Raw genomic sequence first — 19531 nt, 5'->3', positions numbered from 1 at the left:
AACAAGCTCGCTCGCAATCAAACTGTAACAACAAACGTTGAAGTGCAAAAATTATTCACAATTACATTTTTATTATCCATGTGATAAGTTACTTCCAACGGAAGGAGAAGTTGGTCAAATTTGGAATTTGAGGTTGGACACCGAAAAGCTGACTTGAGTTCCATGTGTGTGTATCTAGATTACACCCAATTGATTTCTTGCTGGACTGGTGGTGCCACAGATTACTCTCCAAAAAGGGGTGTTGTAGTCAAAGTGGTCGAGTTTGACGTGACGGTGAAATCTAGTGATGTATGATTATTTTTTTGATAATATGACCGAATAAAAGCCAATTGGGTATGTATGAAAGTAGTTCGATAATATAACATTTTTGAAAATAAATATAAGCCCATTTATAATACTTTAACGTGTTAATTAAATTGATATTGATTGTGGGGTAGTATGGTAATGCATCGAAGTAACAACTTCCTAGTAGGAAGTGAGTGAATATATTTTTTTAAGAAAATATTGCACCTCCTGAACAACATGCAGGGCATTGGCCCGTATTTATTAATGGTGCAATTCTTTACAGAGTTTCATAGTTTCCCAGTTGTCGGACAAAATTGGGTCAAAGGTTTTTACTTGGTAACCCTCTTTATATATTTGCATCATGGTCTGATTCAGAATTTAACAAATATTTCGAAAAAAGCATTAATATTTTACACACATTGGGTTACCATCAGCATGCAACAAAGAAATTTACATTTTAAAGAAGGAACTACAAAATGTATGAATGGTAACAGTTCGTTATATCGGGTACACATTAAAATAGGATATTTTGCGTTTTGTATGGTTCGTACTTACCAATTGTGAAATTGTGGAACATAGTAGAAGGTGCCATTATGCTTTTTACACGAAAACACAATTTTTCACATAGAGATTAGTTTTTGTTATTCCTTTTTTTGCTTCCCTAACACACAATATGACGGGCATAGGTTGACTAGCGTTGTAGATATGCAGTATTTCCAACCTCCTTCACCTAGACGGGCTGAGCTTGACTAGGGTTGTAGGTATGCAGTATTTCCAACCTTCTTCACCTAAAAGTACCTTCTATCGTGTTAATCACGTGTGCAAATTGTACATTATGCACGGGTTGCTGATGGATAGCCGCACAAACAATTTCCGGTAATGTTAGGTTAGGCAAGCATAGTTAAAAAAAGGGGGGTTACATCATCAAATGCATCCGGTTCACATAGCGAAAGCAATGGCACTTGTGCGTTGGTGAGTTATTTCTCTTGAAAAATACATGATTTTCTGGTCAAATAGATTCAACGATGAGAGAAAATACCTCGTCAAACATTGGAAACCTTATAGAAACTCATTTCCGTAAGTAGTTTCTTCTGTTAAAAAGAGGAAATGTGTCTCCGATATAACAAACTGTTACCGTATGAATTTTTGTAATGGATTGTCTATTGATTATAAGTTATTGTTCTTGCAAATAACTATAGATTTGGGGTAACGATTCAGAATGTCTAATGATTTTTATGAGTTTTATAGGAATATTAGCAAGTGCTGTAGAATTGGGGGTAAAATTTAAGTATCCCCGAAATCCATTTCTTCAAATTTACAGGAGAAATTACTTACTGAATGCAGTTTCTTTAGAATTGTGGAAGTTCGAGGAAGTGTTTTCTTGCATCGTTCATTCAATTTTGCCGGTAAATAATCTATTTGTCGATATTAATGTTTAGCCAATGCACGAAAGCTCTTGCATCCATTTACTTCCAGGTGGATGTAGCCTGTGTGTGATGACGTAATGCTGGTCAGTGTTTCCAAACACGTGTTTTTGTAACTGAAGAAGGTACGTTTCCGCAAATGGTTTGTGGGGGCTATGTGTCAATGGTTCGTGGGGCTATGTGGGGCTACGCATATTTTTTTCGAAAACAATTTTTTAACTATTGTAACCTATATATGACCCTACCTAACCTAACCTTACCGGAAATGGTTCGTGGGGCTATGTATGAAATGTTCATGGGGCTATGCGTCAATGGTTTGTGGGACTACATAGGTATTTTTTGGTGGAGTGGGGTGGAAACTCTGCATACCGACTACGGTAGTGGAACTGTGACTGCCATTTAGCGTGTTACTGAAGGGGGGCGGGGGAAGTAACAAATCTTACTTCATACGTCAAAAATATAGATTATTTCCATAAAAAAAACGAAATGGCACCTTCAAGAATCCTTAGGAATGCAGAATACGTAAGTTCCAATGTGAAAAAGAAGAAAATAAAGGAATTTAGGGGATACTTAACATTTAATGAATTGGGGAACTGGAGCTATGTAGAAGTTATTTCAAATCGTGGAGAAACTAATAAGTAGAGACTGGATGTTAGGCAAAATGCCTATTCTTTCCTTTTAGAGATATGATGAAAACAAATGTTGGGAAGGCCAGGGGGGAGGGATTAGATTTATTTAAAGGCAATTTATTTTTTTCTATTTCATACGATATTGCCTATATTATTTCATAAATGCCAGATATTGCCTATTTTAGGCATTTTCTTTAAAATTGGGACATGACTGAACTTGGTGCTTACAATTTCCTGTTCCGAGGATTAGATTCCGATGCTTCCAAGAAATTGCTCAAGGTCAACCTTCACCCCGATTCATCGGAAGAATGTCGCCAAGGGGGTGATTGGCCTCTCTCCCTCGCACTTCCCTGGGATGGCTATCTGAGTTGCAAAACTCTTCAAAGGATCATTGTAGTTTTCTCTCTTGTGGTTTGTGGTGGAAATTTTGTGTGTATTTGTCCATTGTACTCTTAGAAATGCTCAAGGAAGCATCTTCTCTGAGAACCAAATTGAGCAACTATGTGAAAGAATTCCGGTCCAGTGTGTTTACAACTGTTGGGTCGGTGTTATATTGTAAGTTATGTGAAGAGTCTGTGAATTGCACGAAAAAATATTACGTTAACCAACACTTAGAAACTGCTAAACACAAATCGGTTTCTATTGAGAAGCAAAAGTCATGTGAGCTAAAACCGTCACTAATTACATCATACGCTATTTCTCCTAGGCAGTCTTAGTTTTCTGCAGATTTGTGGAAGGCATTCATAGAGGCTGACATTCCTTTGAGGAAATTGCAGACTGCCTCTTTTAGGGGATTCCTATCGAAGTACACATGTGAACATGTACCGAGTGAGTCAACACTGCGTAAAAATTACGTCGAAGGGTGTTACACGGGTGTCATTGAAAGAATTAGGGAGGAAGAAATTTGGGTGTCTATTGATGAAACAACCGATGCTATGGGAAGGTTTCTTGCTAATGTTGTAATTGGTACAATGGAACACAATGTAGAGCCCAAAATATTTCTTCTTGCATGTGAGCAACTGGAAGAAACTAGTAGTACAGCAATTGCTCAGTTGTTCACTTCCGCACTAAATTTGCTTTCGCTGGATGGTGTTAAGCATGAAGATGTGCTTTTGTTTGTAACAGATGCAGCGCCATGTATGAAAAAAGCAGCAACTTCCCTTAAAGTTATTTTCCCTGCTATGCTGCACATAACATGTATCGCACATGCTCTCCATCGAGTGGCAGAGGAAATTCGTTTTTCATTTCCCAAAGTTGACTCTTTAATTTCCAATGCTAAGAAAATATTCCTCAAAGCACCATCCTGGTTTTTTTTTTGTTTAAAGAAACATCTCCTGAACTTGCTTTGCCTCCACAGCCAATACTAGCTAAATGGGGTACTTGGATATCTGCTGCAGTATATTACTCGACAAAGTATCAGAAGGTGGCTGAAGTAATTAATTCCCTATCTTTTGAAAAATTCTGTTGTGCAATATGACTTAGGATTCATATAATAATAATAATAATATTTTATTGTCATTAAGCTTGTACAGCAATAGACAACGTCAAGAAAAAAGTACATGTGAAATATATTGTAAAATAATATAAAATTATAACCCCTTTTAAGTTGCACTAAAATACAATATTTTCAATTTCAAGAAATTCTTGAGTTGAGTACAATGGTGTAGCTACTAACCAGGCATCCAGCTTCGTGGCCGGAAGTACAGCCGAAGTAAGTGTTCGGAAAGCAGCAGTGTTGCTTACTATCAATCAATTTAACCATGTGCAGGGAATGTTGTGTCTCTCAGACTCAAAGAAAAGGACTAACGGAAAGATTGCAGCGTAAATATTAATTTCCTGAAATTTATTTTAAAAAGAAACTCGTTTTTGACGTTTGTGATGAAGTAGTTATCACAATTCTTTAGAATGCGAGGACCCTGGGTTTGAATTTGGCCAGAGCATGGGTGTTCTTTTTGAGTCTCTCTTCATCATCGCAAGTAGCCGAAAATGGAAGACAAGCAACACTAAATAACGATAGGAAAAAAAACTCAATACCAATAAGCGTGACTGAAATAGTGCTGTTGCAGTTCCTGAAAATGATGCAAAAAAAATCTTACCCATACACTTTGGCAAACAGAATCGCAAAGTTGGTACTGAATATGCGTTGGGGAAAAAATAGAAATCCTAAAGGAAGAAGAGTTTATGTCACAGCCAGGGGGGCACATGAAAGGAGGTACCCTCCCCCCACATTGGTCATCCAGGCTATTAAAAATAAGTCAATGGTTGTCCTCTCATTTAACCTTAAGAATAAATTGAATTTTTGTAAAATAAAAATTGTCAGGCTTTACTTTTTGACACGTGCACATTGGTTTCGTAATGGAGCACAAAAATAGAATTGTGACTCTTGTAAAATTCTAACCGAATGAATGAATGACTCATTTTGAAATAAATAGTTTAAAATAATATAATTTATGTGCTGTTGGTTAATGAGATTCGTCGTCACATAGCAGAATCCGCTATATTGACTGGAACTAGAGAACGGCAATCATTTAGGGTTTGAATCGCTATGCTTCCACAAAAGCATGACTTCCCAACGTCTTCATTAATTTTCATGCACAAGCGTCTCTTGTATCTTGTCAGCAATGTGTACAACATATGAACCCTATCTGATGAAGCATATTGCTTTCAAATGAATGTAATTAGCGAGAAGCGACATCAAAAGTTTCGAGCTGGACAGGAAAAGATGCAATCTTATGGATAAATTACTTGAATAGCTTGGTCGTGGCTTGTGGCCATGTCAGTTAAAGGCCAGCTTTGTAAGCTCAAATAACAGGTGATGGAGGAACAGTGTGGGAGGGAGACCAGCAGTCGGTAGGTAAGCCAAGGCTCTCAATGGCTGTCGCGCTGTGGGTTATTATTTGTAAGCTGAAATCCTAGGTTCGAATCCCAGTGTCTCCAAAATATTTTTTCGTACCAAATGGGTGCTACATAATGTATTATTTTAAACTATTTTTTTCAAAATGAGTCATTATTCTGGAATCTACGGAGACATTCATTCATTTGGTAAGAATTTTACGAGAGTCACAATGCTATTTTTGTTCTCCATTACGAAACCAATGTGCACGTGTAAAAAAAAAGTGAAGCCCGACGATTTTTATTTTACAAAAATTCCATTTATTCTTAAGGTTAAATGAGAGGACAACCATTGACTTATTTTTAATAGCCTGGATGACCAATGTGGGGGGAGGGTACCTCCTTTCATGTGCCCCCCCCCCCCCCCCCGGTTGTGATGTAAACTCTTCTTCCTTTAGGATTTCTATTTTTTTTCCCATCGCATATTCAGTACCAACTTTGCGATTCTGTTTGCCAAAGTATATGAGGAACTTATTCTCCAAGCCTTCTCCTGTACTAGGATAACCAATTTTCCAGTTGAATTCAAATGTTGGCCATGCCTGGTATTCATTTGTGTAGCAGGTATAGAACAATCAATAACCGTTACATTTTCAAAATTTTACATCCATTGCATGTACTTCTTTATTGACAATAGATCAGCTTCTGAGATCATGGTGGTGTGGAACATTTACCACAATCACATTTGTGTGAGTCAGCCTCACCAAGGTCTTTCACAGTGTAGCTACAGCATCAAATGTTTGATCTTTTCTTACGTCATTTGCACCACCAATGAATACGGCAAAGTCATCAGATGATAATTCTGAATATAACTCTTTCAATTTTTAGGTTATCAGCACATTTTGAAGAAGTTCTTAGCATTGAAGTTAAACCACGCCCATGACTATCAGAGTGTATCTGGATCCTACCCATTTTTTTATTCTTATTTCTTTGTAGGTTAGGTTGCACTTTACTTATTCTAATTTTCTTAGTGAGCCTTGGTTCACTAACTTGATCCCCAGGTGTATCTTCCTCTCTGCCCAAAACTGCAATCTGTTATTACTAATAATACTGTCAGTCATTACATGATTCTTCTGACTCATAGAGTTTATTCTTGGTTAGAGACTTTGTATGTACTCTTGGATTAAATTCTTACTTCAGGAATTTCAAATATGTATTGGATATAGATTTTAGTTTATATGTAATTCTTTCTATGAGGACATTGTATGGATGTGGCGAAGGAACTGTCGATGCCCATTGGCATTCCGAGGTTGGTGGAGGTCATACACCCCTTTAGAAAAATCCTGGTCATGCACTGCTGGGAGTTAATTGGGTTAGGCATTCGATTTCCAGGTTGGGTTGTCTAAGGACAGAATTTTTCCAGCTTTGTCCCTGCATAAAGTGGCTCACGTAGCCTGAAATCAATAGGTACCGGGGGATCACATCACCTTCAAAATGGCCGGGAAGGAGAATGTGTGGGCCTTCATGATACGGTGCAATATGCAGGGGAACTTTACCTTACCTTGCCTCCGGAAAGGTCTGGATGATTAATTACTCTGCTTCTTTCTTTTTTACAGGTTGTCACACCGTAATCATTTGACCATGGCTGCACCTGGGCTAGGTAAGTTTTCCTTTGCAACACATTATTTCATACAAGTTCCATAAAATTGAAAAAAATCATTGAAAATAGCATTTGCACATTTTCGAAGGCTTGTTGTAATGTAAATGGCAGTTCCGCTCTAGATGGTTGTAATCAATGGCAAACCATTGGTATGCCGTACGTAGTGGCAGAGGTGTATGGAAGGTAAGAAATTTTGTCTCCCTGCTATGCTGGAAAAATACGTAGCAAAGATGGATGCAGCAGATGGGAACATCTGCTGATTGAGTGTTATGGTGTTTGAACACTTAATTGTTAAAGATTTTCATTACTATGAAGTACATGGGATTCCTGTCATTGATTTTGCAACCAAAATCTTAATGCAACGTAGTCTTCACTGAAGTAAATCTTGACGCTTTTCTGACCATTTTGTCGAACAAATGATTGAAACCAATTAAAGTAACGTAATCGTGCCGGGACATCCACCGCTTTCAATTCATGAACAACACGAACTCTGTATGGGTAGAATTTCAATTTCCATATAGCCTTGTGAGCAGTTGACTTGCGTAAGTCCAATTCTGAGGCGAGCTTCCAAACAGACTTTTGTGGCGACGTCACCATTCTTTGTTCAGCACGCTGCAGAACATCAGCTCCTAACTCAGAAGGGCACCCTGAACGTTGCCTGTCATGTACAGACCCAGTTTGGCGAAACCTTTGCACAATACGAAAAATTGACGATGTTCGGATATATTCTTCAACAATAAACACTCTTTCCTGTGTAGAATATGGCATTTTGAAAACACACACACGACGTCAGCATAAGTAGACACAATTTGGAATGCCTTTCGCGGCAGACAGCAACCACCTAAGACACAGAAAACATAACAATTGATACAAGTTCTTCTGTACCCACATTTCAGGGTTGCAAGGTGTGTGTAATTTATTGCATATGTTCGAGAATAACCAACTTTCTCCTTTGTCGTTAAATGTGCCTTAGTGTGATAGCCTGAGGTGAAACACATCTGTTGTGATACGTGACAGCAACAGTGTTGCCAGTGTCCCTCGTAATATTGTGAAAACATAGATTTTTGGAACAGCCCATTTATTCCCTTGTGCAATGTTTTTGAAACTACGTCAAAGTGCTTTTTCTGTCAAATTCAATAGATAGCCATCCAAATTGTTTGTTGTTATTGTGAAATGTTGCAATAATTTACCTGTGAGTTCTGTGCATCAATACACACGATTTGCAAAAAAAAATTTCCGCCTTTGGCAACACTTTGCTTATTTGTTATTAAAACATGCATGTTTTTACATATGTTTGTGTCTCTAAATTTTCCCAATATACAGGGCATTCTCTTGGCAGAAAGCGTTTCGCTATTCCGTCATACGGTCGTAAGCACCAGGTTGCATGACTTTTCAGACATGCTGTATATTATATAATTTATGTCTTTTAACTGGATCATACACTTTTCTAAAATCAATGAATAACTGATGGACATTTTGATTAAATTCCCACTTTTTCTCAAGTGTCTGTCTGATATGAAAAAAAATGATCTACAGTTCATATTTTTTATGTTTAAATCTACACTTATAATCACCTATAATTTCATTAGCATATGGAGTAAGTCTTGTTAAAAGAATGTTAGATAATATTTTATATCATGTTGAAAGTAGAGAAATTCCACAGTAATTATTGCAGTTCGGTTTATCACCTTTTTTAAAAACAAAGGAACAATAATAGATAGTGGATGCCCACCTTAAGATTGTTTAAGTCAGTAAACCGAAGACAACTGAGCTGTGTGACATAGTATCTCCCTCCCACTGAGGGCCAGGGCCTTGAAAGTGACTTTTCATCACTTCAGTCATGGTCAGCACATTTGCTTCATTGGTCTTCTGGCTGTTATTTTATTTCTTTTCCACTATTCTCCTTGTTCTGATCAACATCAGGGGCTACTCAAATCAATGCACAGAAGCCTTGGTGTCCTGGTACAGTCGCTCAATTTTTACTCACCCTGTATACATGCTTGTGCATGTAAAACACTCACCCTCATCTTGTCATTCTCAGTCTTAAGTTTAAAAATATTATTTCTTCTCCCCATCTGGCCATGTGATGTCACTTCTCCTCTTATCTGCACCTGTTCTTGTTTTTGAAACACATTAATTTAAGACAAAGTTTAGTTTCAGATTAAGTGAGTAGAGGTTTTTCATGCCCAACCCTGTGGTATTAACGGAAGGTCCATTCATTTATGAGGTGCCAAAAATGCTGTTGATGTTTATGATTCTTGTTGGTTTAACTAACCAACTCTCCAGCCGTCTAAACTCGAGGGTTCAAGCCTTTTATCTGTCCCTATCCTGGGCGAGATCAATCCAATCTTTTCCACCCTTACAGATTTCCTTTAGGTCCATCTCAACATTATCCCTGGGTCTTGGCTTTCCTACAGGTCTCTTACCATCAAGTTTCCCAACAACAGTCCTGTAAACTCTTCTTTCCTCTCCCATTTGTGCCACATGGCCTGCCCACGTAAGTCTTCTTGTTTTAATCATTCTAATAATATCTGAGCAGGAATACAAATTCATGATAAATCACACATGGATTAAAATATTATTGGCACATGACAATATTAAATGTTCCCGGTTTTAACAAAGTAATTCTGAAAAGCATGCAATTTGAAAAAAATTGTCGCAGATAATTTTAAGTGTTGTGAAGCTTTTCTTGTGGAAAATGAAGATGCGATCGTTTTGGGTTTTGACCAATGAGTTCTAATTAGGGCTGAACCGATAACGATATTCTCACTGATTCCCGCTGATACAGATACTTGGAAATTGTAATAATTAAAAGTTGTTTAAATTATTGATGAACATTTGCGTGTAAGTTTTCCACTCGAATTATTTGAATCAATTTACCAAGAGTTTTGCTTGAAAACATTCAATAATTACACCAGAATATTAAATTACATGTTATGTTACCTAAAAATTTATTGTTTCACACAAAACTGCTGCAAAATTAAAAGAATCTTTGAATTTTGCATAATTTTCAGGATAATAGACTCCGCGAAAGTATCCTGCTGCATTTTTGAGGAGTCCGTAAAAGGTCAAAATGCCCGAAAAGTATCGGTCGGTATTGTCTCTGCCCTGGTTCTGATGTGTGTGTATGTGTGATTATTCTGTTGCCTCTTTCCTGGCAGGAGGTGACATGTGGGCAATAGCACCCAGGGAGAGAGCTCGCTACGAGGAACAGTTCAGGAGCCTGAAGCCTGTGAATGGCATCGTCACTGGGGATCAGGCGAAGGGCTTCTTCCTCCAGTCCCAGCTGCCGCCACCTGTGCTGGGGCAAATATGGTGAGTACGCATAAGTTTACAAGAGATACAAAGAGATTTCTTCAATTGTGTTAAAATACAGTGGCCACAGATTATTTTCCATATTTCAGTCATGAATAATAAAAGAATGAAAGAACTGACTCAACTATCATCCTTAGAGACATATTTTTTGTAAATAAAAAAGCAAAATTTCAGTATAAAGACAGAGTCAATTTCGGGTTCAAAAGCGGTAAATGAAATAAAATTTTGCTGTTATAGCAGTGAAAAAGTTGTATATAAAATGACATTTTGGTTTTAGAAATGTGAATATAATCCAAAATTTGATTTTAAAACCAGTTACTACACAAAATAAACACATTCCTTCTCATAGCACATTTATGTCGTTACCAGAATATTAAGTTTAGTCCTGTGTAAAGGGGTCCATTTTTGCTTCTCAAATATTTACAGCAGAATTAATCAATTTTCCGTGAATTGCATAACTCTCAGGATAATTCAAACTTCAGAAAGTGTCACGTCGGTAATTAAACTCTAAATTTCGTGTTTAAGAGTCAATTTCACATTTTGCAGTTCATTCGCATCATTTTGTGACAAAACTGGGTAGAAAAATGAACCTCACACCTTTCAGAAACATGAAAAATTAACATTACAGTGTTATTCCATATTTCGTGTTGTCATAAAAAACAAAATCTCTAATCATCACTAATATGTACCCACATGATTCCACACAGGTAAAACAGCAACAGCGAAAAGTCAATTGAAGCCAGGCTGGCTCAGCAGTAGAGCAATGTCATGGTATGCCATAAACCCAGGCTTGAGTCCTGGTCGAACCTGCATTTTTCGCTGAAAATTGTAGTAGTAAATTTCCTGTGTGTGCACCAAATCTTAATGTAATATGTACTCAGTCTGTGACCACTGTGCATAACATCATGATACTATATAATTAGAATTGTTTTTGGAATAGAAACACCTGTAAATGTAACAATTTGGGGATTTCATATCACTACTGCTTGTCAATAATATTAGAGAGAGATCTTCATGATTAGCCAAAAGTGGCAGAAAAGCAAGGTAAAAATAATCAAATCAATCAATAATTCAAGAGAGAGAGAGAGAGAGAGAGAGAGAGAGAGAGAGAATCTATAACGCATCTTCACAATGAGAATACTATTCAGTGATGGAGAATTACCTAAATTCTTAATTCTTTCTACTGTGTATCCACTAATACTTTAGATTTCTTCTCAATTCAACATGTAACACAGTCTAACATTATTGTTACTCTGTAAAATCATGTATCCTGATGCAAGCTTTGTAGAGCAGAAATGGCATAACAAGAAACTTATGCTTGTTCACTTTTATTAAAGTAAAAGTGTTAGTGATAGAAAAACATTAAGAAAATAATGCATCAATTTGTTAGAACCAGAAATACAATAGTTTTCAAATTACTGTAATAAGTTTATGAGAATAAAGGAAAGAAGTCTTCAGCTTTTGAAAATACTTCTTGAATTAAATTTGTATTTTACCTTCATATAGTGTAGTCACGTTGATTATTTAATATTACAGAAGCAGGATTATATCTTCATGTACAGAAAGTTTTTCATTTTGTCAAATTTCTAGTAGTTTTGCAAGATTAAAGGTTAAATGTCATTGTTGTATTTGATATCAGAAAACCATGTTATTCTATTTTTACGAGGTGGTATCCAAAATTTTCAAGACTGGTGCTACCGTCTGGTCAAAAGCTCACCTTGGTCCTATTAGCCGCCATCATCCTCAAACTAATCCCCTTCTGCATGTACACACTGATTCCAGTGACTGCCATTTTAAAAATGCATCCTGGAAGCCATGTTCTGTTAGGGAGTGTATCACTGTCTGCATTTCTGCTTGTATCATCTCAAAAGTTTGAAACCAGGAGCCATTCAACTTGATCTTCAGTCGCATGAGCCCAATTCAGGCAAGTATTGTTATTTTTGTAACGAAGTTTCTGGTGATCAAGGATGCGTGAGATGGTGCATTGTTGTGATGCAAAAGCCAGTTCTTTTGTTGCCAAAGTTGGGATCAACATCTTTGCACATTTTCACGCAGCCACCGCAAGAGGTCACAGTAGTAAGTGGAATTGTCCACTTGCCATGCTGGGATGACTGAATTCCTTTGATGTCACAGAAAATGATGAGCATGTCATGACTTTGAACCTTTCCATTGGGAGGATTGTTGCTTTGAATCAGGGTCCAACCATAAACCAAGCTCTCATTACCAGTGATAACCCTGGACAGAAGGTTGCATCATCGAAGGCACAGACGTCAACACGATGCTGCTTGTGATAAGCTGTTGGGATCCTCCACACAAATTTGGTGCCGACACGATGCATTCCCAATTCAGCAATAAGAATCTGTTGGCATGTCCCTAACCAATTCCCACGTCATCAGCAAAGTAATGAATGGCTCGATGGCGATCCTCACAGATGAGCTGTTGAATTTTGGCAACTTGTCAGGCATTAAGCAGCTCAGCCACCTCACTGAGAGTTAGTTGTCCCCAATGGATGTCAAACTGCCCCTGAACTGAGTATATCATTCAAACACCTTACTTCCTTCCCTAAGCACTTGTGGAATCATTGCCGGGGTCTTTGGTGCAATTTTCCAGAAATTTGCACAAAATTTGATTCACACTTGCTGTTACTTTTTCAAATCTTGCATGAAATTTTTGAACATAAACTCCCGAGATACGGTAGTACTACCATCTACAGTTGCTTAGAGCTACTACAACTGCTGACCAGATGGCAGCACCTGTCGTGAAAATTCTGGCTAAATATTCGTAATATATTAAACTTCCATGTCATGAAGTTCAACATTGGAACATACCTATTGCTTTTTCTCTCCAGCTTCCATGACATCACATGACTTCTTCAGGAGTTGAGACAAGGCAAGACATGATAGAAGTTTCCCTATCATGATGTTCATTGTTACACCTTTTTTATCTTTTGACATAAAATATGCTGAAGTCACTTGGTATGGTAAAACTTGGGAGAAGCAGTAATAAGTACATGACAAAAGTTACCATCATTAATTATGTAAAAATGTTGGCATGGTGCTAGTTACATATAATGTAACGTCCACCATATACAGAAGGTGATGCTTTTTATTTTATTGTAATGAGTATTGTCACACCAGGCTTTACTGTGCGAAATACTGTGCTAATGTTCCTTTGACAATGGTGTATTTCTGCAGGGGCCTTGCCGACACGGATGCTGACGGGAAGATGGACATATATGAATTCAGCATTGCGTGCAAATTAATCAACCTCAAATTAAGAGGATTTGAAATTCCAAAAACTCTTCCCCCAAGCCTCCTGCGACCTCCAGCTATTGCCTCTGGTACGTATGTGTCGGGAGTCGTAGTTACGCACAAGCAACCATTTGGCATGTGATGTAGATTTTGAGAATTGAGATGTAAAATAAATTATTAAATTGTGTGATGTTTTTTCTTAAATAAAAAGGTAGAATTTTACCTACAATCAAAAGTTCTTTAAGTAAGACAAAATTGTCAAATATTGTTGAAGTTTTGGAACCGAAGGATGTTGAACCTTGATATTGATTGCAAGAATTAGTAAAAAGATGCTAGTTTCATATGGGTCAGTGATGCATTTAGCGGTTGATTATTTGTTTTCACCACCAAAGTTCCTGGGTTGGAGCCCTAGGCTTGGCATGGGTGTTTTTGTCAGAGTGCATTCTTCTGTTTTTATCTAGTTGTCACCTATGCCGATATATTGATATTGGAAAGTATTTTTTAAGATTTTTCTGGAATTTTCATTATATTGTTGTAGAGAGATGGCATTCTCAATAAATAATTATGTCATGTGATATTATGAATATTGTAAAGCGAACTATAGTTTTAATGAAAAACAGTATATTTACATTTATAAATATTCTTCAGTACTTTAAATTTGCTTCATTTTCAAAGTATCAGCATCGGTATTGGTGAGAATCAGACTATTGGCACTGGTATCCTTAATTTATCAAAGTGGTATTTGCTCAGTCGTAATCGTCTCTCATCCTCATCATTGCACTTAATCAAAAAGTGCAAGTAGAGCAACACCAAATAATAAACATACAAAATACAAGACACTAGTTTGTGTGAATTGCTAAATATGTGTCTGATAAAAAATATATGTGGATTCAGAGAACTATCTTTAGAGTTTTGGTGAAAGTCCTATTAGGATAATTTGTACTGAGCCTACAATTTAAAGTGGGGTCCACTACTACAGGATCAGGGAAAATATAACAATGTTTTGGTTAGGCGAAAGAGTTGACTAATTAGTTGTTAATTATATTTGAGTTATATGCAAATTTGCTGTAATATACTAGGGACGTTCAATATATAAGTTTCCCTGTGCTATAAAATATTGTATAAAGCAATGCCATTAAAAAGAAGCACATGGTTGACAAGCGCCATTCTTCATCTACAAGGAACAACAATCGATTTATCATCAGACGTGAAGGCGCATGCGCTCAAGGGCTAAAAGTAAATGCTTGTTCGGAAAACATGGGCTCGCGTCATAAGGAGTTCAGAAGCATGGGTGCTAAGGGTGTTCTGCTGATGGACTTTTTGGAGCGAGGAAGAACAATTAATGCTGACCGTTATTGTCAAACATTGGATAAACTGAAAAACGCAATTCGACATAAGCGACCGGGTCTCCTGTCAGCTGGTGTCATTCTTCTTGACGATAACGCTCGCCCCAACTCACTAGTGCAAACACAACACAAAATTGAAGAATTGAGGTGGGAACGGCTGCCCCACCCTCCATACAGCCTCGATTTAGCACAGAGTGATTTCCATCTTTTTCCGGTGTTAAAGTCTGAACAAAGTCCGTTTAGAAACAGATGAAGAAGTGAAGCGGAATGTGACAATAGTGCTCAATAGCCAGAGCCTTGATTTTCTTGCAAGTGGTATGGACAAATTGGTGCAACGGTGGGACGAATGCCTGAATCTCTATGGGGATTATGTGGAGAAGTGAGGAAGGATTCTCCTATACATGTATGTATAGTTTTCTAATGTATCTCAAAAATAATTTTTTTTACAGCATACGGAAACTTATATATTGAACAACCCACGTAACTGCATGGAAGATCAACACAAGTTTAACCCTTAAACTTCTAGCTGGGACACTTTGTGTCAGTAGGTGATGTAGTGTAATATGCAATTTTGGTAACATACTGTGGCTCAGTTAATGTTGCATAGATTAATACTTAACACAATTAAGCCTTGCTTCCATGTTACAAAATTGCTAAATCCGCTGACCAAAGCAGTTTTATTTACGTAACAAAAAAACACTATACACATAACATTTTGACCCTGTATCAGGGCCTTCTTCAGACTACTATTGAATTAAAAATTATGGATACTAGAGTTTGGACTCCCAATTGAAAATTAACCAGTAGACCTACATACAAATGATTTACATCAAAATTTATCTTATACAATTCTGTGTTAATCTATGCTAGCCAATTTTTTTTTTTCGAGTATGCCTTCTATTTTTTTATCATCGTGAGAACAAGAAAGGGGCCTTTTTTTTAGTTTTGCAAAGATCGCTATCTTTGAAATTCTGTAAATCAAAAACTGGTTGTCCGATCGTCATGAAATTTTAGTAGGGTGCAGGCAGTAAGGTTTTAAGCACAATTATTAATTTTCAGGTTTTCGAAATTTCTCAAAAAAACGTTATTTTCAATTTTGCCAAACAACTTTTTCTTGATATTTGGTAGTCCTACAAGTACAATCTTGGTCTTGTTTTTAAGCTCTTTGCATTTTGTTTTTAAAATGCGTGGGGGCCCTAATACTACACCCTTTATACGCCTTCATGGTATGGTGCAAAGCACAGATGGGCAGTACTTTTTTTTGGTCAGTGAATTTAGAGATTAATGCTTATATTGATGCAATAAAGTTTATCACAAGTAATTTGATTGCTATCATGTTGTGGGAGATGGCCCCGACCTTTCCACAGTTTTGAAACTTCATGCCGAAACCAGCTTCATCATTGAGGTGTACAACAAAGAAAACTGCTTCAGATGTAACCTATTATTACCTTCTTTTTCAAATTTTGAAGACATGTAATTTCCGATCATTCTCTAATATCTGCATTGTTTCTTTCAGTGCCTCCGCAGCAGTTCCCTGCAGGTGGCATCATTCAGCCGCCCCCTGGCATTCCAACCAGGGTGGTGGCTCCGGTCAACATGGCTGCCTCCTCCATGGCCGCAGGGAGCATGATGTCCAGCGCCGTCATCCCCACCGTGGCCCCGACAAACGTCATTCCACCGATGCCCATGCGACCCATGAGCATGGTCCCCCCGATGACCGTCACTCAACCCCGCATGCCGGTGTCATCTGCAGGGGGCATGATGCCGAACGTGGTGCCTCCCATGGTGCCTCCACCTCCCGTTGGATTCCCCGTGAGCACGGGGCCTCCCATGGTGCCCCCACCTCCCGTCGGATTCCCCATGAGCACCGGGCCACCACCTACCGTTCCGGTAGCTACAGCCGGTATGCTGCCCCTGAACAGCATGTTTGAGAGTGCTCCTTCGTTGACCAATGGAGGCGTGATCGGCCAAGTGGCTCCTGCTCCGCAACTGCCAATGATGCCAGGCAAGTGGAAGACAAAGAAATTAAGGAAAAATTGGTGGGGGGGAAAGGTGGGATGAATTGCTATTTTGGTAGTATGAGAGTCAATATATGCAAGGCAAGGAGAAAATATTTTATGTAGAAATGTTCCATTTTAAATGAAGGCAGTTCACATAAACCCTGTTGTATGTTACAAAATAAAACAAACGCTTCATAACTAAATATCAAACATTGTTTTGTGTATAGATCGACCACAAGGAAAAGATCCTTCGGCGAAAAGCATTTGCGCATGCGCATCTTCCCACCCGTTGTCGGGGCTCGGGGCAGTGTTGCCAGGTCAGACTTAAAAAGTAAACATCACGGTGTAAACATCACCGATGCTAACAATAGTACTAAACCCAGCACAGCACCCTGATTTTGTTGAAAGGAAACAGAACATCTCAATTTCAGGAGTAGACATATTTCAAACAAGAGAAAGTAAACCATCCGAGGGACCCGACCTATGTCTTTCATCTCTTCCACATCATCTTGTGGTAAAATGTAAGAGGGTGGGAGCGAAACACCCTCAATTTTGCACTTTCTCAGCACTGACACAAGGGGCAGTCATTTGCAATGCCTGTATTTTCGCGAAAAAAAAATTATTACATGAAATCGTAGAAAGTTTTGTTCACAAGTGAAGCTAACGTGGCGTGGTTCCACTATACAAATTTAGAATTTACAATCCGTGGCTAAAATTTAATTACTGATATTGAGTGATTATTATATATTTGTGATATTTCTTATTAAATTGTCTTTTGCATATCTTGATTTTTTTTAAAAAAAATAGATTTGAAGCCTTCTAAGCACTCTTTTCAAGAAATATAACACTGTATTTTAATTTTGAAATAATACTATTTAGGCTCAAACATGAAACAGTGGCAACACTGAATTTAAATTTCTATGTTTGAAGAGTAAGAACCTGCTTAGACCAGCTGTTCTTTATGATTTTTCAAAACAAATTTTCTCAATACCAAAAATAATATATATGTATTTTAAGACTTGGAAAAGTTATCGTAGAGAAAACTGTTTCAAATGGCTTACGGTTTATTCCATCTAAGATTTATGTTTTTCAATACAGGTGCCAGCATACCTGGTTCTGCGGCCCCTGTTTCGGGTGCGATGGGGCCAATGGCAACTTCAGTGCCAGGAACTGTTCCTCCTGTGCCACCAGCAGTTGATGCCAAGTCACAGAGATCAGCCTCGATCACAAGCTTGGAATCCCCGTAAGTAGCATGTTGTTAATTAAAGGGCTCGGGAGTAAAACAGGGTAAGTGACATTTTGCTCATTATTGATTTACAAAGTAAAGCATGCAATTTTTGCATGTAATGTCATGTGCAATTTGCATTGCATTCATTGAACCCTTCTGAAATTGGTAAACACAACACGAAAACAATATATCTACAATATAGTTTCTAAAGACCTTTCTGCTTAAGAAACTCAATAATGACCAAAATGTCACTGACCATGTTTACTCTCGAGTCCTTCAATTAACGTATGTTCAACTTCCCTTTGGCAATTCAAAGCCTTTCTCTGAGTAAATTGTATGTCAGAGATGGGAGAGATTAACCTTTTGGTGCCCGATCATCTCGATCGAGATGCTCTTAGGTAACCCTCGAGTGCTCAATCATGTCGGTTGAGCTGCTTTGTCAAGGTCGTAGTTTTTACGTTATAACTTCGCTATTTTTTGTTACAATCTGATTTTTTTCTTCATATTGTTAACACATGTATTTAACAGAAATGATTGTTACACGTTTTTTTTCATGAAAATGGCAGGAAAAGGCGACTTCTTTTTTGCATCTTTTTTCAAGGGAAAATTTTTGCCGACAAAGGAAGGCCGGCTTTGTTGTTCTAAAGCAATGCCTTTCCCTCACCCCTGGAAACTGCATTCGAAGGAAGTTTGTTTATCGGTGCCCGAGGTCAAGAGGAATGTTTTCCATGCGGATGCAAGAGGGGGTTGGGGCTTGATGGAGGGGGAAGAGAGGTTGTTGAAACTGCGTCGTTTGAATGGAAGTTCGAGGCACGCTGAGGAAAAGCCTTTGTTCTTGAGCACAAGTGTTTCACAAGTGGCTACAAAGGTTACCCTGCATTGTCTAAATATAGAATTTGGAAGTAACTGCAAGAATTGATGCACTTTTTTCACTACATTCTAGCTTTTCCTCCAGGAAGGTTGTGCATTTGTGAGACTCGTTTTGTGCCCAAGTGTCAAAGATTTTTTGAGTGAAGTGTGACACTTTCCAAGACTTTCTTATCATCTTTGCTTCCTTCGTGTTATGTGTGAAGTGTGATAGTGTCGTCTGTGCCTGCTGTGTCCCCAAAAGGCTTATAGTCGATGTTGGCTGCCCTGAGTGATCTCTGTTCTGATGAAATCCGAGATGAGCTGGAGGAGATGGATGTGATATGTTGGAAAGACGAGAGAGAGGTGTACGTGTTGACGAACATACATCAGTCACCAGCTGAGGGAAATTTCTGCGATGTCCATGGCAACGTACTCAAGCTGGCTATTGTACGAGGGCTGCTGGAAAAGTTTCTGCAATGAATATGAAAAAAGACATGTGATATTCTGGGAATGGCTTTATTGTTTTTCAAAGTATTCACCCTTAAGATTGATACACTTTTGCATACACTCAAACCAATTTTGAAAGCATTTTTTCCACTCTGAAGCTGATACCTCAGAAACCGCTGTTCGGAATACGTCAACAGCTGATTCAGGTGACACAAATCGCTCACCACACATCTTATTTTTCATGTGTTGGAACAAAAAGGAGTCATTA

General features: G+C 38.0%; 1 protein-coding gene across 6 annotated transcripts in view; it reads left to right on the top strand.

Annotated features, from left to right (window-relative positions):
* Positions 1-236: 236 nt before the first annotated feature.
* Dap160 (dynamin associated protein 160) overlaps positions 237-19531 on the top strand; it is a 119590-nt gene continuing 100295 nt past the window's right edge. For 5 of the 6 annotated variants that reach the window (XM_083123348.1, XM_083123351.1, XM_083123350.1 and 2 more), the window contains exons 1-6: positions 237-333; positions 6784-6827; positions 9989-10142; positions 13337-13482; positions 16256-16744; positions 17838-17982. In XM_083123348.1, coding sequence (XP_082979474.1) covers positions 6809-6827; positions 9989-10142; positions 13337-13482; positions 16256-16744; positions 17838-17982 — 953 coding nt within the window. In that variant the 5' untranslated portion in view covers positions 237-333; positions 6784-6808. Of the gene's footprint in view, positions 334-1788; positions 1835-6783; positions 6828-9988; positions 10143-13336; positions 13483-16255; positions 16745-17837; positions 17983-19531 lie in introns of those variants that run through there. The other variant, XM_083123347.1, reaches the window with a different exon arrangement.

This window comes from Lepisma saccharinum, chromosome 6, assembly GCF_977018435.1.
Source record: "Lepisma saccharinum chromosome 6, izLepSacc3.1, whole genome shotgun sequence".
Taxonomy (NCBI): Eukaryota; Metazoa; Arthropoda; class Insecta; order Zygentoma; family Lepismatidae; genus Lepisma; species Lepisma saccharinum.
This window is presented reverse-complemented; position numbering and strand designations above follow the sequence as displayed.